Here is a 23,552-nt window from a genome sequence, read left to right as displayed (position 1 = left end):
AGTGGGGGGGCAGTGAATGGAGAGAGAAGTAGGAGAAAGAGAGGGGGAGGAGATGAAAACACGTGCGACCAGGATGATTGAGTCAGGGTAGGAATAGAAGAGAGGCTAGAGAGGAGAGAGAGAGAACATAAAAGAGGGAGCCAATATTGGTTTGAAGAGAAAACTGAACCCAAAGAAAGGTCTAGAGATCTTCAAGCCTGCTGCCAACTAACAATTTGAGCAACCGTGGAAAGGCTACCTTAAATGCCCTTCCCGGATAGTGAGATCAACAACTAACTTATCAATGAAGCCCTCATCTAATACCTGTTGGAAACAGAAGAAAACACCCATACCTAAATACTGACTGAAACTAGAACTCAGATGCAGATGGAGAGGACAAACAAGACCAGGTTGCAGAAACACATAGAGACAGCTGACCTGAACAAGGAGGAGCTAATGGGTCCCCAGACTGATAACTGAGAACCCAGCATGGGACTGACTCAGGCCCCCCTGAATAAGGGTCTCAGCTAGAAGGACTGAGCAGTCTATGGGACCTCAGACAGTGGAACCAGAATGTATCTCTTTGTTTCTTAAGGCCCCTATGTACCACCTGCTGAGTCACTGAAAGGAGGGGCAGTGTGAATTCTTGGTATCCTGCTATCTCAGGGCCAGTGGTTAGCAAATTCCACCCAGCATTCCAATTATTTGGGTTTCATTTCATTTCTTTGCTAGTTTAAGTATTTCAAACCTTAAACTTAAGTTATAAGCTGATTCCTGTCACTCTTACAAATGGGCAGAAATCATAAGCTTATGTTTCACATGAGGAGGTATTAGTAAATTGGCTAACCAGACTCATATCAAATGTTCTATAAATGAGAAGGAAAGGAGGTATATTGAACATAAATAAGTCTCTTTGGGCAAAATGACACAGGGGGGACATGAAAGATGTACATGTTGGTGTGGGGGAGGCTACAGATGTGGTTGGCGATGGCTGGGTGTGGAGAGATTGGAGGTCAGGAGTTTCACTAAAATATACTTTGCTGGAAAAACATCTCATAATTGTGTGTAACTCATTCTATGCTAATTTTGAGAAACATAAACTAGAAAGGACTTGTAAGGAAGAGGGGGCTTATATTAGGTGTGGAAAAGAGATACAAGGAGTGATAGTAATCAGAATGAACCATATAGATGTTTGAAATTGTTAAAAAGCAAATTTAATAGAAGTACATATAAAGAAATATATGTAAACAAACTTTCAGTACTCAAGGCTAACCTGGTAAATATAATTTGAATCAGGGGAGCAAGGGAGAAGTTTTCTTTAGCTGGGTTAAAAATGTAACAGTTATTCTCCCACGAAGAAAAAACACTTCGCAGAATTCTAAGCAAAGCTAAACAACTTAAGCTATTTAGCATTAAAATGCAGTTTGCCTCGACAATGCTTACACAACTGGCTAGATGAGCCACATGACTTTTTTCCCTTCACAAAGAAGTATTGATTACTAGATAGCCTCAACATAGAGATAGGAATAATTATAATTTCTGCCATAACAAGTGCAGATGAAAGGAAGTTTCAATTATCTAATATCATTGTGCGTGCTTTTCTCAAGTGCTTATTCTTTCTTAATGTCTTGCCTGGTGGAAGTGCTAGGCTAATCAGTGTCTAGGCAACAAGATGTTTTGTAGACTTGGCCCAAGCTCTCTAAACTTCTCAATTAACTCCTAGGATTGACATCTTGGGGCTTCCACTTTTTGAAGCCAGGAGCAGAGTTAACAGCCCATTTTTAAATTAGCTTATGCAAATGAAGAGTGGTTGAGCTGAAGCAATCTAAATTTACATATCAATGTTATGTGGAATTCTCTTTAAATTACTGCTTGAGCTGTGCTTCCACAGAGAGTTTTTTTTTTTTTTTTTTTTTTTTTGAGTGAAAGCTGTTAAAGGGGGGGGGGGGGGAAGAAATCCAATGGACATTCTTTCAGTTCTTTGTTTTGGAATACCATGTAACCCATGTTAACTTGTAAGATTTTAAAGAACTATTTTTAGCTTTCTCAAGTTTGGAATTATAGCTCTTTAATGATAATTTATATTACACTAGCTACAGACCTTTACTATGAAACAGACTTGAGCCTTTTTCAAAATTCTGCTTAGTTTTTGCATTGAAGTGGCTATATTTTCTTATAAAAGCTTTTTCTCCCGAGGGAGTGTTTGGTTCTTGTTTTTGTTTATGCTTTCTTTTACTTGTTTTTTAACCACCACCTATGTAAGTACTACTGAGAGAGAGAGAGAGAGAGAGAGAGAGAGAGAGAGAGAGAGAGAGAGAACTAAAAACTATGATGATAAGAATTCTTTTGTAGGGCATGAGGCTAGTGTAGTCTTAATGAGTTACAGGCTAGTCCAGGCTACTTAATAAGACCCTGAATTCTGCCTCTCAGAAGGTAAATATGTCTCTCTGCCTTGGTATAGAAGAGGAGGACACTTCCATAAGCATGCGTTTATTTCCTTTAGGTAACAGGAAGCTGTTCCTTAAAAGGCGAAGACGGCGCTTACACATTTTACTTTTACATATTATGTACTTGGCCTCTAACTGGTACTAGAATTCTGGCCTTATGTGCTCTATAGGCATATGAAGCTCTTAGGAAAATGGAGCCTGTAATATATGTGTTCAGCCTTGGTTTCATTAAGTATCTGTGTTCCAAATACTGAGAACAATACAGTGGAATGGGGGCGATAGACAAAATACACCCATGTGGAAAACATTCTTGTGAAGGCAGAGAGCAGAAAAGTATGGAAAGTTGGCTCTGAGCTAGAGACATGGTTTGGCAGTATGATTGTAAGGATTCAGGCATTACGCTGGCCTGCCCCTGTCACCTGGCAGAATACACTCAGGCAGTTGAAGGACTCCTTTAAATGACAGACCCCGCCCACTTATGCTTCCTTTCCACTCTTTTCTGCTCCTGTCTTTCCCCTTCCTCTTTCTTGATAGGACTTTTTTTTCGTCTCCCTGTTCTTTCCTGTCCAGTATCTGTCTCTTTACCTCTTTTATCTTTCCTTCCTGCTCCCTTCCCTTTCTAGTAAAACTTCTCACTTAAGCTCTGTCTGCCTGCCATGTTTGTCCTCCCTCCTCGTTCAACCTAACCTGCCATGGAATCTACTAAGGTCTCCCACGAGCTTTTTCATGACAATGATTGCTTGCTGCTTTTGTGGTGGACCCGGATTCATTTTTCAACACCCACCACCACCAGTATTTCCAGCTCCAAGGCAAGCTGGTGCCTCTTCTGGCCTCTATTGACACCTGGATACGCCTGTTGCACAAGCGAGTATGTACATGCATACACATAAATGAAAATTTTATATATATATATATATATATATATATATATATATATATATATATCTTTTACTTTTTTTAACCACCACCTATGTAAGTACTACAAAGAGAGAGAGAAAGAGAGAGAGAGAACTAAAAACTATGATGATAAGAATTCTTTTATAGGGCATGAGGCTAGCGTAGTCTTAATGAGTTAGACTCATTTATGCACACACACACACACACACACACACACACACACATATATATAGTTTACATATGTATGTGTTTGTGTGTGTGTGTTTAAAAAGAGAATTATGTTAAAAGTATTTCATTGATTTACATGTGCAATAGAGAAAATAGTAAGACAGGGGAAGGGGAGTGGGATCTCTAGGAAACATGCTCATTGAAGAACTCAAGGGTAAAGTGACTTTAGAGCAATGGAATATCTGAAGAACAGGATTCTGGGACAGAATTGAATTTGAGGAAGTGGGGAAGGACTCAGAAAATGAGCAAGGAATATGGGGAATTTGCCATGGGTGTGGGGGATGAGCTAGTAGGGTTCAGTGTTCGTTGGGAAAGAATAGGGACTTAGGATCATCTCTGGGAAATAACAAATCTTTGAACAGAGCAGTAACATAATCGTCCAAAGGCCAGCCTTCCCTAAGCAAGATGAAGGCCTTCCTAATGATAAAACGTAGGTGCTAAGCCCACAAAGCTGAATGTGACCTTGTCAGATGCTTAGTAGTTCAAGAGACAGTATGGAACACTAAAACTAACTGAATAGGGTGGCTGGATCCAAGGTATAAGAGATGGTAGCAGTGGTGATCCCTGTAGGGCTGGCTGAGAGCACACTGGGGGGGGGGGGGCATGCCTTCCTCATCTCCAGTTTTACAATGTGATAACATGAGCTGAACTGTTCCTAGGACTTCAAATTCTGTAAGAATAAGTCAAAAATAGTATATTCTATGTTGACTTCAGAGTATAGAAATATAGGCAATAACTTTTGCAAAAGAGATGTCAGTTCAAAACCAACCTCAAAACAACTGTCCCACCTGAAAGCCTTCAGTCTGTTCTCTGGCTCATAACAATATGAAACAGATAAATGCAACATTGGTAAATAATAGGTATGAGGCTAAAGGTGATGAAATAGGAAGTAGTCTCAATATTTAGACCATTTCTTCTAAAACATATTCATAGACACATAATGATTTTGGCCTAAATAAAAGTATTGTTTCCCTTAATAATTTTTAATGTGCTCTCAGTTGAAATGATTCTTAACACAGACACACATTAGACTACTTCATCCTTAAATAGCAGAAACACTCATATACATATATAATCTAAAACTAATTTCCATTACAGATTCTTAATGGATGCATGGGTCAGTTGCTTTTATTACAAATATGTCATTGATTCACAGACCTCGGGCACCAGGAATTGCTGGAGTCCATAGATTTCACAATGTAGTTTTAGTGAAAATAAAACAGTAGAAGTCGATAACCCATTTATTATCAATGTATGCCACTATAGTACTGGGCATTTTAATGATGGCATTGCTGTCCCAGTGGATAGAGCTGTCTTTTACTGGCATTTATAAGTCATTACTAATGTAAAATTATCCAGCAGGATGGCTGCTTGTCTTTCACTCTTTAATACTAAAGTGCTTCAGGTCCCTAGAGTCACAATTAATAAGAGCACTCAAAAATAACCCTAGAAATCTCCCACCGGGTATGGTTTCTTTACAATGAAAGTTTACTCTTGAGATCTTTGGTTCTGAATCATCATTGATCAGAGTTTGTTATCTGCATTTTCTTTTGTTCCTTTCTTTGTTTGTGTTCTTTTTACAAAGCATGGTAGAGATCTATGGTGGCTCCAGCCATTTTGTCAGAAAGATACTCAGATTACTCTCTTTACAAAGCATGGTAGAGATCTATGATGGCTTCAGCCATTTTGCAGAAAGAAACTCAGAGTGGTTTATGAAACCAAAAAAGGAACTATGTGTGACTCCCTTACAACCCAACAAGTAACTTTAAGTGTGTTACGTGCATATCAAATGTCATTCCTAAAGTTTCAAAGGTTTTGAGATAATTAAGAAAAGCATACTGTCTTTTACTAAATAAAGAGATGAAGTATCAATAAGTCACCTCTACTTTTTAGATCTCTGCTTACTTCTCATCTTATCTCACTCTTCTCTATCTCCTAACTTCTGTCTGTCTGTACACATCATTTATTTATCACTTATCTATCCATCTACCTGTCTATCTCTATCACCTATGTATATATTCAGATCTCCCATCTTTAAAATAGCTGGGCACACATCCTGGTTATTATGTAGTTGTTTTGCTCAGTATCTCTTAGGATTGCCACAATGGGCCTATTTTACTTTAAAGAGGAATCCTATTAAGCTTCTGGCACCAGCACATTCTAGGCTCCCAAGAACATATCTATTATATCCAAATCCCTGTTAATGTTCCAAAGTGCTACTGAACAATGGTCATAGGACTCCAGTTTTTTTTTTTTTTTTTTTTTTTTGCTTTATTGGTAAATGGGAGAGTATACAAAAATTATTGCCTTAAGAAGTAAATGCTGACATTGTAGTAAAATCATTTTAATGAGGATTAATGAGAATAATTCCTAGCAGAGGTATTGATACAGAGTGAGAGCTTAGTCATCCTTGAGGATTATGGTTTTCATCACATATTGTTCTATGTAAGGTATAAATGAGAGTTTGTATAATACACTTAGCACTGTGCTTGGCCCAGACTAAGCACTCAGTAGGGTACCTACTTAATTATTGCTGTCATCACCATGACTATCCCCAATCCTTGCCACCCCCTCACCCACATAACATTCCAGCTTTTGTTGTCTAAACCATAAATGAACTGATTTATTTGCAGAGAGATGACTCATTGCTTATGAATTGTGTTTCTATCCTTGTTCATTTTTGTCTAGTGAGTTGCATATCTTCATTCAGTTGTCCATCATCTGCCAGTATGAGTTGCCTTTGTTTATGGCCTTGGTGGATAGTTAAATAAAAATTAGAAAATGGAAAAGTTTAAAAATAAAAGCTTGGATTGCACCCACCATGGCATTTAGTACGATTAGTATGCATTTGGCTCTTTCTTGTTCGCTAATAGTCAGTGACTCTGACACTGGCAGTCAGTACTCCCAGCCCAAATGTTCATGCTTTATAATATTTTGTACTTAGAGTGCTGACATATTTGTTATATGCTACTTTTTTTCTTGCCAGTGACATAAGGAGAAGAAAGTGTGTCTCAAATAACAAAAAAATGTAGACAACAAGAAAATCAAGAGTAAAATATTTACACCTTTGTATCCTATTTGCTTATGTCCCTATCAGTGTGTATAGCTTGCTACCTGAAGGAGAAATGATATAATGTTTTTACATCATTATGTAAATTTTAGTTTGGTGTTATATACCTTACAAAATGGAAGAAAAAAATCACTTTGGGGGCTGGTGAGATGGCTCAGCAGAAAAAAAAAAAAAAAAAAAAAAACTTTATGTGCAAATCAAGTGACCTGAATTTGATACCCAGCACCTGATGTCCTTAGTTTGATGCTTGGAAGCCATATAGAAAGGTGGGCAAGAACTGCTCAAGAGAGTTGTCATCTCATCTCCACTCTGGTTGTTGCTGTGGATGAACGTACCTGCAATACGATAGCAAATGATTACAATTGTAAAAGTAATTTTGAAGAACAGAATCTGACACTCTACTTGATATGTACTTGATACTCCCTATATGTTCCCTTTCTTTGATAATGTCTCTAACATGAATAATAAAATCCTAGCTAGCCACTAGAGAGTTCTTACCTCAACCAAGGCTGGGGCTGAGACTGGAAATTAATTACCTAACACTGAATGCCGAATACTGAATATGGAATGACAGCTATGAGACCCTGCTCTTGACTTATATGCTTCTCTAGTCCTAGAAATAAAGGTGTTCACCATCACTGCCCAGCTTCTGTGGCTACCTGGTATGGCTGCTGGGATTAAAGGCGTAAACCAACACTGCCTGGCCTCTGAGGCTGAGGCTAGCTTTGCATTCTGATCTCCAGGCTACCTTCATTATATCATAAACAATATATCCTCTCAAGGTCTTTGTCCTTAACAAGGCTCTCTTTCCTTTCCCTTTAATCTGGAACTACCCTGTACTGATTCACAGGGTGAGAGTATCAGTATTCAAACATCTGTACTGGACTATCCTTGGGGTTCTGACAAGAAAAGCCCTCAACTGCAGCCACTAAGAGCAAGTACCACTTGTGCATATTCACTAGGTTCCCTTTGAAAGGGCTCTGCCTACCTTCCACCCTTCTCTCTCTTTCTCTCCCTCTCTCTATGTGTTCCTCTATCTCTTTCTCTCCCCTCCCTCCTCTGCCCCTCTTTCCTCTTTTCTGCTACTCCTGTCTCAGGAGACTGGCCGCCCCTATCCCCTTTCCCCTTTTTATGATCCTTTGCCCTAATTAAAAACAACAAACAAACAAAAAAACCCTCTGCTTGAACCCTGTCTCATGCATCTTTCTCTCCAGTTACTTTTCTTAAGTTACAACACAGAGCCTAGTAAAATCTTCCAGATGCAATTTCCAGTCACATTGCCCACTAAGGATGCCCTTCCAATGCTGTTAGCCTCCACTTAACCAGGCTGGACTGATGAAACCTTCCCAGCCACCCTAGCCCTGCATGAGTCTGTTACACCTAACTAGCACTCTAGCACTCAGCCACTCATAACTTGACTGGAAAGAAAATAGAAAGGAGAAGCTGAGGAACACTGCTGGATGTCCCTTTTGTCAGTGTTTAAACCCTTGGTTGGTAACTCGATGGATTTATGCAATACAAGGCATTATGTTTTTAAATTTCATGAGCTAATTCAAGTTGGTCACAACAGTTAATGAAGCATCTTTAAGCACCATTCTAGCACCCACACCCCCACCCTGCTCCCTTCTTGGGAAGTAGTGGTTGCATACTAAACACCTTTTCTTAAAATAAATAAATAAATAAATAAAAAGCTCAGTTTTCTCCTCTGTCACCATTTTAAAGTGCTGTTTTAAAATAATTTGGAAGACTGGATTGCATTTCTCATCCTATGTCATAAGAACATTGTTGAGAAAACAACATGTGTTATGGAGGAGGGCAGACCTTTTATTCATCAAGATGTAACTGTTCAATTTGTATCTCATTCATAATCTCATTTAGCTCTAGATGTGTTACAAGTAACAAGTTTCCTGATGAGTCTTATTTTCTACACAAATAAATGTATGTATCTTACTGAGTAAAAACAAAACAAAATAAATTACTAAGGAAGCAGGGGAAGGAGGAGAGACACACTTTCTTGGAGGTATTTGACCTAATAGCTTTAAAAAATATTATTTATTTATATTTTATGTTAGGGTGCCCTGCATGTATACCTACATGCCAAAAGAGGGAATCAAATTTATTGTAGTTGGTTGTGAGCTACAATGTGGTTGCTGGGAATTGAATTCAGGACCTCTGGAAGAGCAGCCAGTGCTCTTAACCACTGAGCTGTCTCTCCTACTGAATTTATTTGTCATTTTAGAATAGCAGAAATTCTACTGGATACATATTTGCCACCCTTTTAGAGAACAAGTGTTCTCTGTCCATTTTCCTCTTCATTGTGAAACACAGTTTTATATATCTACCCCATAAATATTTGTTAACTAAAACCAGTAAATCTCTGGAAAAATGCTTAAGTCTCAATGAAGTTCTTTTTGTAAGTTGCCTTGAGCTGGAACATCAGCTTCAGTCACTTAATTTTTTCAAAATATTTAACCTTTTGTTCACTAGTTTTGCAAAAGTCATATTTTTTCATCTTTATACATAAATAAGTATAATGCCATATCTCTGCATAGGATGCTTAAAAGTAGCATTATAATTTATATCTAATGATGCACCATTTTGGCTGCATTGATTCTAATATATGAAAATTGATATTGTTGAAATGACAAAAACTTGAAACTAGAATAGAAATACAATTCAGTGCGACTTGGGTTTGTACCAATTTATGCTTAATGACTCTGATACTTTGGTTTGGAGGCTCTGTTAATGTGGATTAACTATATTATTCTAGAAAACAGCCTTCCTCTATAATTTGCTTATGCTTCCATTGATTTCTAGACTATGTGTTACCAGGATTTATGATTTCAAAACCATGATTATGAAATGTCTAAAGCTATTTTGATGAGCTATGAGGGAATTTGCCCAGAACTCAGATCACAGGAGATTATTAATTTGTTAGGGCTGCTCTGGCAAAGAATGACAACTTGGGCAGCTTAAATCAGAATTTATTTCCCTGAGGCTCTGACGGCTGGAAATGTGAGGTGAAGGTTTCTGGTTGGTTCTTGCTCATGACTGTGAAGCCTCCAGCCTTCTCTTTAGTTGCAGATGACCATCTCTTCTCTATGTGTACATGTGGGTCCAAACTTTCTCTTTGGAAGAACAAGCGGATCATTTAACTATTACTCTCCCAGAGACTTGTTTCTAAATAAGATCTCACTTTGATGTAAGAGGGAGTGGGACCCAATAATAACACGAGGATTGAGGATCTAACCTGTGACAGGAAAGGTTGGACTTTAATAAATACTTGAAATATTATTTTCTTTCTTTTTTCTCCTTATCAATAATGTATTTACATTTTTATTTACTTGACCATTGCTTTTATTTTCTTTTTATATTCCTTCTTTTTTTTTTTTTTAAATATCGTGGGAATTAAACCTGGCAGTAGTGCCTACTAAATATACCATTCCTACTGATTGATTACATTGCAACATTTATTTCAGGATATTCTTTGTGTGTGTTTGGGGGGGTTACAATGTTTTGACTTAGGGCCTTGTGATTGCTAGGTATGTACTCTAACTTTGAACTTCATCACTTGACCTCAATTAGTCTCAATATAAACCTTTTGTTAGTGCTTCTGTTATATGTTAGAACAATTTAAACCTTTTGGGTGGGGGGGGCAAGGAGATGACATTTTAGCATAGTCTTCATAGTTCTACTATTTGTGATGAAAGTGAGTACATTGTACTATATGTGAAATTATGAATCATATATCACAGTTTATATCAGGGAGTTATTTTTTCAACTGTTATTTTCATGAATCAATTTAGCAGTTTTCTATTATATCAATTATCATTTATAATCATATGTGCTTATTTTATTATTCCTTGTGTCTATTTTGATGGTTAGATGTCAGTGTTTTCTTTTTTTTCCTTTTTGTGACAAAAACCTAATCTATTTATTATACTAAAATATAACATCCCAACCTATGTGACATAGAATTGAATTGCCCATATTATATCATCAATCACTTGTACTGTGAGCTTTAAGGATGTTATTAATTAATTCCTTCACTTTCCACATTTTATGATAAGGAAATAGATATCTAGAGCAGGAAAGAAATTACTAAACACTTTGTAATTGGTAGAAATTGCAGGACAAGAACCTAGGTGTCATAGAGTAAAAAATGTTTCTTAGAAGTTTAATGCACCCTGGAGCTGATCAACTCTAAGGCAAATGACTAGCTAAGATGGCAAAGGTAGACAAAGGGGAGACATGCACAATTATACTTAAGACATTTATTTTGTGAGCGTAAGTGTGGATTTGTGCATGGGGTGGGAGGCATTTGGAGGTCAAAGGACAACTTGAAGGGTTGTTTCATGTGGGAAGGAACATCATGTGGAAGTTGAACTCAGTTGACCAAGCTTGGCAGTAGGTGTCTTACTCATTGAACCAACTCACAGTCCTATGATTCCTCATGATATAAGAATGTTAAAATCAGTTCAGTCAAGGACAACTGTCTTAACTGTCCTGTCAAGATAAGTACAAGGGAAGTTTTAGTGACTTTGGTAGTCTGCATGTTTTTCTCTCTCTATTTACATATGTGCATCATACTTACAATTTACCACCTGAGATGATATTAGGAGGTGGAGTTTTGGGGAACTGATTAGATAAAAAAAAAAAGCCTTAAACCTAAAGAATGAGATGAAGACTCTGATTAACAAGCCACAGGGAGATGCATTTCTTCTCTAACTTGTCTTGGCACAGTCTAGGTGCCAAGAAATATGACTAGATACAACATATGTCAATGATTTTTTCTTAGACTTTACACCTCCAGAAATGTCATAATTATAAAGGTTGTTTATGAACCACCAAGTTATTGTAACTTACAGTAGTCACCCAAATGGGACTCAGTAAAAGTTATTAGGTATATATCCCAATTTTCCCTCTTTAATATTAAGCTAGTAAAAATAATTGTTAAGAATATGCAACCATGGTCATGATAGAGTCTGTTCAGAAGTCACACCTCAGTTCTAACAATATAATTGGTAGTAGTTATTAATTAACCAAAACAAAGGAAAGGTTAAGAAAGTCTTTGTCTTTCCAGTAAGTATTCTATCTAGGCACAGTTCCTTAGCAATCCAGGTTTTCTACTGAATCACCAATGCCCCTTTATATATAATTGCCTCCTTTTCTCCCTCCCTCACTCCATCCCTCTTTCTTATTCCCTGTTTTCTGTTTATTTTTTGTTGGTACATAGCATGGATCATGTGTGGAGGTTAGGGGACAACTAGTTTGAGTTAGTTCTCTTTTTTCAATCATGTGAATCCTAGGGATAGAACTTAGTTTGTCAAGATTGGTAGCAAGAACATTTACAGGCTGCAAAATCTCAGTGACCTCTTATATTTTTCTTGTCAATTCAGGCAATAAAGTGACTCTGATTATCTATTTTGTTTGATAGTAGTCTTTCTTTCCAGTTGTTTTGCTACCTCAGATTTTCTACATTCAATTTTCATTTATCTTTTAATATGATAAATGTGATGTCTGTATTACTTGATGTTATTTAGAATATTTGTCTTTCTCACTGTCCAGTCTTACCTCTTTTCAATTTAATTTTCTTTTTATCTTGTTCCACACAGATTACCTACAAGCATGTTGAGGGTTACTCCAGCTTAGATACTCTATTCTCCTGTCCCTGTTCTAATCCTCTTGCTTACAATTATATGACTAGTTAGATTTTGAGTTCAATCTTTATTATTAATGGATACAAATTCTTTCCTTTTCTTATGTCCTAATAGTTTATAGTCTATTACACAATGCTATAGAAATAACCATTGTAACTGAAAGCAACAGAACGAAATATCATGAGAAAGTACTTAACATTTATAGCCAATGCTCTGAAAAATTGAAAATGTATATGCCTCTATATTTAATAACTGTACATGTGTATGTGGGGAACCAACATCAAAATATAGTATTTCCTCCAATTGCTCTTCATGTTATTTTTGAGCCAAGGTCACTGAATCTGGAATTTGCTAACTGGCTATACTGGCTGGTAAGCAATATCCCAGGATCGCTCTTTCCCTACCTCCCAAAAACTGAGGTTAGAGGTATGTGATAAAACACCCAGCTACTTAGGGTCAAAAGATAGAGATTCAGGCCCTCATGCTTTCAGGGCAAGTAGTATATGTAGTGAGAATTTTCTGTAGCACAACATAAATGTTTTCTAGTCATAGAGAAGCCTAGCAGTATATAAATGACCTAGATGTATGTTACTGGCTGACCACTATGTTTTGTTGCTGCTCTTGAGAATTGAGAATTGATTTAATTCCTTGGACGGAAGTTCAAATTAGTAGCCTCATTTAATCCATTACTACTTATACAAAGTTTGCAAAAGTTGCTTAAGAATTAATAGCTTTTGGACAGGATTCATAGCATTCATATTCATTACATTCATATTCATCTTCTAGAGAATAAAGCTCATTTCTTGGCTTATAATAAAACTCAACAGCTGTTTTTCGAATGAATGGTTGAGTAGATAGATAAATAAATTGTATTAGCTTACAGATAATAAGAGGTTCACATCAAATGAATTAATTTTTCCCCAAGTGAACTGTTTATGTTTTTTGAAGATTTTAATAACATTTGTTAAAAGAGTGTTTGAAAATTCTGTTGTCTTCTTTTAAAACCCTTTCTTGGCAAAACTTGCCTTAATAGATTTAGTGTTAAGGAAAACAAGACCATAAACCATACAAAACAGTATAATCATGCAATTTATCACCTTAAAAATGTGGATATTATTCCAGTGTGTTTACAATGCTGCTGTAGAAGTTAATAAGTGATCTTCAAGTATGGAAGAAACTTGAACACATGTAAATACTATGTGGGTATTTATTCTTTGTCTGCGTCATTTTGTGCTTCATTGAAAACACATTTTTTTCTCAGTTTTCAATGTTTTTCTAAGTTCTTTTCTGTGAACTAATATATAGCACAGTGCACCATTAGATTTAAAAGTTGAAACTCAGGATACCCACATGTAGTGAAAGAAGAAACCCAGTATTATATGCATGTAAATTTTTAAAAAGAGTAATTTATAAGACAGTTATAAATTAACAAAATAACTATGCTAGAATCTATTATTTAATCTGCCTTAGTTGAAAAATATAATTCCCAATCCTTAATAAATTTAAATTATATCTCTTTGACTAGTAGTTTTTATAGCAATGTAACATCTCAAAATACTATAAATTATATAACAGCAACTCATGATTAAAATAAACCTCCATTATTTATGTAACGATTTCTTTTCTTCATCAATAATACTGTGTTGTTTTGTGCCATATGAAAGTAAATGCCACAGAGATTTATAATTATTCAAGATGAGGCCCTTCCATGTGGTTGCAAGACTCCATTGTGTGAGCTGGCCTCACTTAAGACCACCCAAATGACAAATATTGGTATGTTTGATTACTAAGGCTCATTTTTACCAAAAGTTCAGTACTTTTCATGCCCAGTGTTTAAGAGCTTTCTGAAATAAGCTTATGAGGGTCACTTTAGTCACATCTTATAATCAAAGTAACATTTATCATGCAGAAAATTCAAGACAAGGCTAGAGACATGGCTCAATGTTTAAGAAGATTCAAGATGTGTGTGTGTGTGTGTGTGTGCATGTGTACATGTCTGTGTGTGTTGTATATATTTCTTTTAAGGCTTTGCAGAGGTATATGTCAGTGCATATGTACATGTGTGCATGTGGAAATCAGGGCTCAAGGTCATATGTCCACCTACACTCACTTCACCTTAGTCTTAAGACAAGGACTTTCTCTGAAACTCATTTTGTCTAGGCTAATTGGCTCATGCATCTCAGGGAACCATCAGTGACTGGTCCCTCCAAGGCTGGTTGCCTTCACAGAAGAGTGTGCCAGTTCTCCTTTTCTGTTCTGGGCCGAGCTTCCGGGGGTAACAAGTGGGAATGGTTATGCTGGAAGTGTTTATTGCATACATTTTCATTGAAGTAATTCTTTTTTAATACTTGAAAACCAACTAAGAAGCTTAACAATTTTCATTATTTTATTCCTTAAATAAATGTGTTCTCATTAATTGTGCTTATTCCTTATTCTGATGTTTTTGAATAAATTATAGACTCATGTTACCTTATGCTGTAATCTAGGTTCTTATAATTTTTGAATTATATTCTGAGTCTAATTTTAAGGCACTCTCTGATTTCACTATTTTCTCGCTTATATTTTCTGCACTATCTCTGGAATAATGTATAATCACTTTGCATGTGTCCATGTATGTTGTTTTGTGCTTATGGGCCAACTCAAGTTCACTTCATGGGATACATAGCACATGTTAATTACTGTATTCTGCTTATGTTGTCTACAGACTTCACAGTGCAAGTGTCTTGCATTGTCTCAAGTAGACATAGAAATTTCCATTTCCTATGTTCTCAGTCACAGTACCATATCCTCTTTCTGCCTTTGAATTTTCTAACATCCCAACATCCTATCCCATAACTGACACCACTTCCAACCTTTGAGATTTTCTCTAATGAAGTTTAATCACTTTCTTGACTTCATGCTGTAACTCTGAATCTTCTACACACTGTTCAGATATTGTTCTATACTATACACGACCACCTGAGGCCTGAGGTAATGCTGAAGTCGAGGGAGAATTTTGACAACATTCATCTCTTATGTTTAACAGCTTCAAGCAGTTACTGTTGTTTTGTTTTTACTCTTTTTGCTTTTTTGTCTCTTTTGGGGGCCCACAACCCAGCTCCCAAATAAATCATACATGGAGACTTATTCATGGTTATGAATGCCTGACCTTAGCGTGTCTTGTTTCTTGCCAGCTTTTCTTAACCGAACGGAACCCTCTGGGCTTTTCTTTTCTTTTCTTTCTTTCTTTTTCCTTCTTTTTTTGGTTGTCTATTCCTGTATCCCTTTCTTCCCTTCTTACTCTATGCCTTGCTGTGTAGCTGGGTAGGTGGCCCCTGATGACCTGCACCCCTTGTTCTCTTGTTGCTCCCTTCTTCCTCATTTCTCCTTCTATTGATCCGCTCTGCCTGTCAGCCCCACCTATCCTCGCTCCTGCCTCCTAAGAAGTTTTATTTTTCTTTTCTTTTCTATGTTTTTTTGAAATATGTGATCATTTTCCTGACTTCTTGTTTATCATGAAATCACAATTTTTATTCTTAAGGACATGCTGAACATACATTTTTGGCATTGGGAGATTGAGAAAATTATGATAATGTGAAATTTGATAGAATTTAGGACATTATCTCCCTTGTGAATTTAATTAGAAGAAAATTTAGAATAAGATTTGATGATTGTTGAAAAGGAATAGCAACTGCATGTGCATTCACTTATTCCAATACTTGCTACTTTTGAGACAGCCTCCGCAGAACTATTTCTGTTGAAGTCCACAGCTTTGTATTTATATTCCGAAGCCAAAATAGTAACTGAAGATAGTTTTATAATGTTTGTTTCATTAGAAATCTTCCTTTTACATGTAATTTCTACATTGTTTTATCTAAATTTCATGCTTTGCTTTTGACTATAGAAGTTTATAGTCCTTTTTTTCTTTTTATGATGTCAATTTTAATTAGTGGGGTGTTTCAGTTAGCTAAGGGCTGAAATATTAAAATTATTATTTATTGAAGAAATTATTGCTTAAATTCTGTATATTATAATAATGCTAGTACTGGTAAATGCACCTTTAAAATAAATGTGGAGTGTATATTTCTTTGGTCTTCTAATGAAACTTTTACTGTCAACCATTCTTAGACATATTTTTATACCTTAAATCAATGTGTTGGCATGTACCAATGGCACAGAGAAGACACACATATTGAATAAAATTGTGTCAAAGACTCTACTGAAGATGAAAATTGGTAATACCTACTTTAGGCAAAAATTTTAGTAATGAGGTATTTTCCAAAGCCATTGCCAATGCAATAGAAACATGTCCCTTTTAGCACCATACCCCCATCTGTAATTAAGAAACACATTAAATAGTACTTTGTCTTCATGTAAAAGGACTTAATTAACTTCTTCCTCATAAATCACTGGAAGTAAATCATTTTTATCTTTTAACTTGCAAAAGATCATTTTCCCCCTTATAATTGTTATGGATGCAATTTAGAAAGCCATTTTTATCATCTTCTTAGTGTTGTTTCCATACATATTTTATACAGTCCATATAGTATCTATTGAGCTAATTTTATTCCACTGAATAATATTAGTTAATCTTCGTGGGATGTTTCTAATATTTTTCTTTCATTGGGTTGGTATTTATTCAGTACCCAATAGTTCAGTGTCAGTTCTAAATATTCTTTTAGGCTTAGCTCTGAGCTTTGCTCTGTTGCTTCAAACTCATGCTGGTTAAAACAAAAACATTCATTATTTTTGTGGATTAGGAATCTGGGGATTGTTTCATTAGATGTAAGTGTTTGAAACTCTTCTAGTGTTGCAGTTAACAAGGGCAGTCTGTGGGTATTGGGACTTACAGGCTCCCTCATTGGTGCCTTGTAAATTCCTGTGGCTGTCAGTAGGGGGCCTCGGGTCTTCAGACCCTTCCACTACTCCATTGGGCTGACTGAGTGCCACCAATTTAAGTAACTAACTGTACAGGGAAATTATCCAAGAGACAGGCTGAAATTGCCCTGTGATTTCATTGAACTACTCCAGGAAGCCTTGCAGTCATTGCTTCCACACCATATCCATCAGAAGTGAGTCGCTAAATGTAGCTACAGACAAGGAGAAGCACAGTGGAAGAGTAGCAAAGATTAATTGATAGACATATGGAAACAAAACCAAAAACCAAAACAAAAAAACTACTTCATAATGCTCTTTAAAAGCAACAGAACAAACATATACTACCTGTCTGGGTTATCCTATGTATGTCCTGAAATTTATAGAGATCTCTGTATACTCAGCTCCTACCAGATTTTGCTCACTGCAGCATATATCAACCCATTTTGTCTGTGCCTTAATCCTGGGCATCATTTGTTTCTCTGTCTCTTAACTTGTGACTTTAATCACCAAGTTATAAGACTGCTTTGTTCTTTAACAGAGACCTGATATGTGCTTTATTGTTAGCCTTTTAAAGGAATGACTTTTTCTCATTAAGCAACTACAAAATAGCCTTCTAATATGCATTTCTTCTGCATTATTAAAAAAATTCCTGGGAGGCTTATTTATTTTTTCAAATCTATAAACAAAGCATAAAGGGGTAGATGCCATTAAGAAGGTAATGAAAAATAAATTAAAATATAGACTATTAAACTGTTTCTTTTTCTGTTATAACAAATAGCACAGAATACAGATACTATCTGTTTTATTGACAGTTATGTTTACATTTACAACCAATTTTTATTTCATCATATTATTGCTTATGGAGAAGTAATAAGGTGTTTCATTCACCTCTCCTATAACAATTTAAGATCTTTTCCCTTAATGTCATCACAAATGGTTTAGTTCACATAGTTTATGCAGTAATATAATAGACAGTGCTCTTTTGTTGTATAACTCAACTGAAGATGTAGCAGATTCCTTCCAATACTCAGTGACCCCTGCTAACTTCAACTTTGCTGTTTCTATCTCTTTCTTCACTCCTGTGCAATTTCCATGTTACTATGGTTTTAGTCTAAATACTGCTCCCCAATTCTAGACTTTTGATCCAACCATTGTGCACATGCAGTTGTTATTCTGACACTTTCATTCAGTGTGTATAAAGCTGAAAACGCTATATTATTTTGTGTAGTGTCCTCAACTAACTAATTCATTGCTGGCCATCTTTTATAGAAAAGTTTGACTGGTTCATATTTCCTTTATTACCTCAGTCAGTCTCAGAAACAATGTGTAGGTCTAAAGGACAGCATTTAAGCAAACTCACCAGATTTCACAACCATGCTTCCCAGTTTGCTCAGCAAGTACATATACATGTAACAGATTACAGTGTGTGCCTTACTAAAACAGACTTGCCTCAGGAAGTACAAAAGGAAACAAGTTAAAGAGAGCATATATGAGCTTCCCTTGTCCCACTTCACAATGCTCAAAGTAATGTTACCCTAAAATATATACATACACATATATATACATATATACCATATAAATATATATAATTATGATAACAAATAATAGTGAAATAGATAATTTCATTACCTATACTTAGGTTGTCGGAGTTTTCTCTCTCTTGGTATTTTGTAATCAGAGCCTTTCCATTGGTGGTATAATAATTAAAAAGGAACAAAATAGAAAACCTTGTTTTTCTATTTTTTTTTAACTTAGTCACTCTCCCTCTTTGTAACTAAGTGTGTGTGTCTAAGTCTGAAAGAGAAGGAAAATAAAAGAGGAAAAAACAAAAACACTTTAAAGCAGCTCTCATGGAATTTAGGAGCACAATGCATCCAGAAGAAAAGTTATTATGTCTGTTTGTGAAGACATTTCACATTACACTAAGAAGTCATTTGAATAAGTAGTTGATATTATAATCTACAGGAATGTATCCTTTAACCATCATCATTTGTACATTTTTCCCCCCACTGGGTTACTGAAATGAATGAATTTTATGTTAAAAGGAAGAAAGTTTCAACAAATTGAACTTGGAGCTCTGTACAAAATAACACACACACACACATACACACACACACACACACACGCACACACACACACACAGAGTGTGAGAAGCAGAAAGTGACATCTGACTAGTGTTTGGTTCTTAGTGATATTTTTGACAATGACAACCCCGATTAAAGCTATGTAATGTTTTGACAAATATGACTGATGAGCTTAATCAGCCAAATTGTCTACTTAGTCCAACATGGGCTGTGTTGATATGCCTTGTTTATGTGTTGTTTCTTTGTTAAATTAACTTAATTTCAACTGAATTGACTAAATAAATGTAATAATAGCCAGATAAATACAGCATTCATAATTCATAAGATTGACCAAAAAATTCTCCTTAAATAAATGTGCCAAGGTTAAGGAATAAGTTGTTTTTTAAAAATGTTCAAAATATTTTAGAATGCCTTAATTTGGCATTTGGATGTGAATGATGATGATGATGATGTCTTTTCTACCTCTTCCTCTAGCTTTCAGCCGTGCCCCAATTCCCATGGCAGTGGTCCGCAGAGAGCTCTCCTGTGAGAGCTATCCCATTGAGCTCCGCTGTCCTGGCACAGATGTCATTATGATTGAGAGTGCCAACTATGGAAGGACCGATGATAAGATCTGTGACTCTGACCCTGCTCAGATGGAGAACATCCGATGCTATCTGCCAGATGCCTATAAGATTATGTCTCAAAGGTATGGTGCTTCCAGACTTCCTACTTCTTCCTTGCACATATATCAAAGTTCATCATAAATCTGTCTGATAGACTGAGGTAGTTTAAGAGTATAAAGTGGTATGCGTTTTAGAAAAATTTGAAAGTTTCCACTGTAGATCGCCCTTCCTGTCTCCAGAATGGCGGTGCTATAATATCCACTGTAGCACTTAGGCAATAGAAAACTCATTAGCATTATTGATAAGCTTAATGATGCAACCTCCCTGGTGTTATTTTCTGTCAGTGTTCTCTAAAAATGGTTTGGTTGTGTAAGATACAAAATTCATTTTTTTCCCCAGAATTTTCACTGTAATGAAATGTATAGTGCAGAAATAGTCTTTTCATAATAGAGAAAAGAAAAGCAGGGTCAGGGGCCAGAGATACTGCCTAGAGATTTAGAGCAGTTGGTGCTCTTACAGAGGAGTCGACCCGGGTTTGGTTCTTAGCACCCAAAGGGAACCAAACACCAGCTACTGCCTATAACTCCAGTTCCAGGGCCTCTGACCTCCTCTTCTGGCCTCCATTGACACCTGGACATATGTGGTGCACATGCAGATAAGCCAACACATGCATGCACACAAAAATAAAATAATCAAATAAATATGTCATATATAATCATTAATAAAAGCATAGTAAAAGATAATTAAAGAAGGGTTTTTTGACCTGGGAAAGTAACAAAGAAAATAGCAATTTGCAATATAGTACTTGAAATGTATTTAGTACATTTGACTATTTAAATTATTACCATATCAAAATATATAAACAAAGGTATCATGTAATTTCATGAGATATGGGAAAATGTTTAATTCTGAGGGGGTAGGTTTATTGCCAAACAAAGAAAATTTAAATTTTATCATAATAAAAGCCCTTTATCAATCAAGTTATATATATATATATATATATATATATATACACACACATCTATATACATATATATTTATATAGAGAGTGAAAGAGATACAGACATTAAACATTTGTTCACTATACACTGATTTCTCAGAAATAAATTGCTATTCACTTTGTATGTCTTCATACTTCCTACTTTGTCAGGGTGATTAGTTATTAAATAATGCACAAGTAAAAGATAAATTTTTTGAATGCATTTTATGATTGGGTAGGGTCACTTTTTCATAAGGATTTTATAAGTTTTAGTATTTCTTTAAGGAGTTATTTAAAAGGAGAAGAAATTAAAATGACTAGAAAACTGAAGAGACTGAACACTGAACACAGAGTATAACACTCATCACTCTGTGGGTAAGCCCCAGAGGTAACTAAGACATACAATAGAGTTTGAACCATCTCTGTTTTGGCTTACAAAAGACATCCTCATTTTAACAATTTTCTGCTTTAAAAATTATTATTGTTTATGTGTACACTGTGCAGGAAGTACACACATGTCATGATGGATGCAAAAGGGACAAAGGGGCATTTTTATGGAGTTGGCACCCTCCTTCAAGCTTTACCTTAGTTCAGAAATTAAATTCAAATCTCTAGCCTTGGAAGGCAAGCATCTTGATCCACTGGCCTTATTTTATGTTCTTTATATTTAAAATTTTGTGCATTCTTCCATGTGGTAGGTAGATTATTAGAGTTAATACCTTTAGACTAATGATAGATATATAAATAATTAGAAGACATAACATCTATGTCCAATGAGCATGTCACTTGAAGAATACTGGAGAGACAATTTTCTTTGCACATGTCATGGGATCTCATTTGTCTGTTGCTAAAAAGATGGCTTATGCTAAAGCAGATGCTGAAAAGACAAAATTTTGAAATTAAGGATCTTTTTGATAAAAGTTGGATACATTGCTTACTTGTATGTCTGTCTTTATTATAAAATTCATAAACTCCCATCTAGTTTAAATAATGTTATACCTAAAAAGATATTAGATTTTTTTCATGTTTTTTTGGAATATTCTTTCTGGAAAGGTTTATGAAGAGTAGCATAGTGGCTAAGTAGTTAGACATTCCAGTTAAGTAATCAAATATATGATTGCATAGAATCTGTAATTGGTTTAGTAAATGACGGATTCCAGTATTTTTGTGTCTACAGAGTAAATGGCATATATAGCAGAAGCATTAACTCCTTTAGTTTCGTTCTACATAAGGCTTTCCTTGAATTGTTTTAGTGCATTCATAAATACCATTTCAATGTAATCCATTAATCTTGTAATTATTACAAAAATTATTAATAATTGATCCTCTCAATCAACTGAAGTATGTGGACTGTAATACATAGTAACAAAACTGCAGCAGGAGCCTGCCTTCAGTACCAACTAAATTCTTTGAGTGCATCCTCCTGGTATGTTCTTAATGGAGACTTTCAAAGTTGTGGGAAATAACTATGGCCATTTATCTTTGGACTATTGTGTGTACTGCATTTTCAGTTTCCAAAATAAATGTCTTGATCCTCATAGAAAGAAGTTTGGTATGCTCTGGCCAGATGGGCAACACTACCAGCTCCTTTATAAGAAACTGTTGCAATATTATGCCAACCAGAGTGTGTTAAATGATGGTAATAGGGATATGATGCTAATAACATGGATATATTAAGCAGATGAATATATTAAAAGGAAATAAAAATGAAAAGTAACTTTTCCTGAAGTGGATATTCAATTAATGGATTTTTGTTGTCAAATTTAAGCATTCAGTAAAAGATTGTCTCACATATAAACATTAAGAATGTCTTGAGAAAGTATTATTATTACGAAGTACAAAAATTATTGTATATATCCTTGTATAGACTTCTGGAAATAAAAAAAACCCTTTTAACTTACTCATTTAAATCTATCCCTTAGACAGATGAGACAAAGAGATACATAAAGTGCATTTTATGTAAATTTTGAACAAGTTACAAAAATTGAAGTTTGAACTAACTTTTAAATTAAGTATGAAAAATTTGGGCATTGAATTAAAAGAGGTATGATAACAGATATCTACTTAAATTAAGTTTAATAAATTTGGGCTTTCAATGAAAAGAGATATGACAAGAATCCACATTTATCTGTAATAGAACTGTCCAATCTGACATCCTCCTGAGAGATGCCATTTTGTTTAGAGTTCACAGAATTGCCCAATCTTGAGGCTAGAATGGCTTTAAGTCCTGGATTTGATCTTCAGTGAATACACACACACACACACACACACACACACACACACACACACACACTGTACCTACTTCGTCCACATCTAAATGAGCTCATGTCAATATTTTTATCTGCTCAGCCTCTTTAACTGTTCTCTATTTATTTCTGTATCTTTTTTCATACAGAAAGATTAGTTCAATTGACAGTGCATTTATTTATCCTTCTGAAACTCCACATTCGTCCTTATTGTATATCAGGTATTCCAAGTTACCACACAAAGTGTTTTCTTTGTCTAATTGTAGGTTTAAAGAATGCCAAATTAAAGTTTTTCAGTACAACTAACTTTAGTGTTTAAATGGGTAAACTACCTAAACTTTGATATTTTCATGGCTTCTATTCTTTGGATATTGTACATATTTTAGAGATATTTTAAAAGAAATATGTGACATAGTTTTGGAATCTTACTGTGAACATAACTTTTAGCAACTGCATAGCTTCTTGAACATTCCATGTGTGGAATTCTGCTAGAATTTTGT

The 23,552-nt window shown here is 35.4% G+C and overlaps 1 protein-coding gene across 29 annotated transcripts in view; it reads left to right on the top strand.

The window, feature by feature from the left end:
* Window positions 1-23,552, top strand: part of Adgrl3 (adhesion G protein-coupled receptor L3) — a 734,924-nt gene that overhangs the window by 315,590 nt on the left and 395,782 nt on the right. For all 29 annotated transcript variants that reach the window (XM_051198505.1, XM_051198478.1, XM_051198481.1 and 26 more), the window contains one exon: window positions 19,697-19,910. In XM_051198505.1, coding sequence (XP_051054462.1) covers window positions 19,697-19,910 — 214 coding nt within the window. The remainder of the gene's footprint in view (window positions 1-19,696; window positions 19,911-23,552) is intronic.

This window comes from Phodopus roborovskii, unplaced genomic scaffold, assembly GCF_943737965.1.
Source record: "Phodopus roborovskii unplaced genomic scaffold, PHOROB, whole genome shotgun sequence".
In the NCBI taxonomy this organism is placed as follows: Eukaryota; Metazoa; Chordata; class Mammalia; order Rodentia; family Cricetidae; genus Phodopus; species Phodopus roborovskii.
The sequence above is the reverse complement of the archived record's forward strand: the minus strand, read 5'-3'. Positions and strand labels throughout refer to the sequence as shown.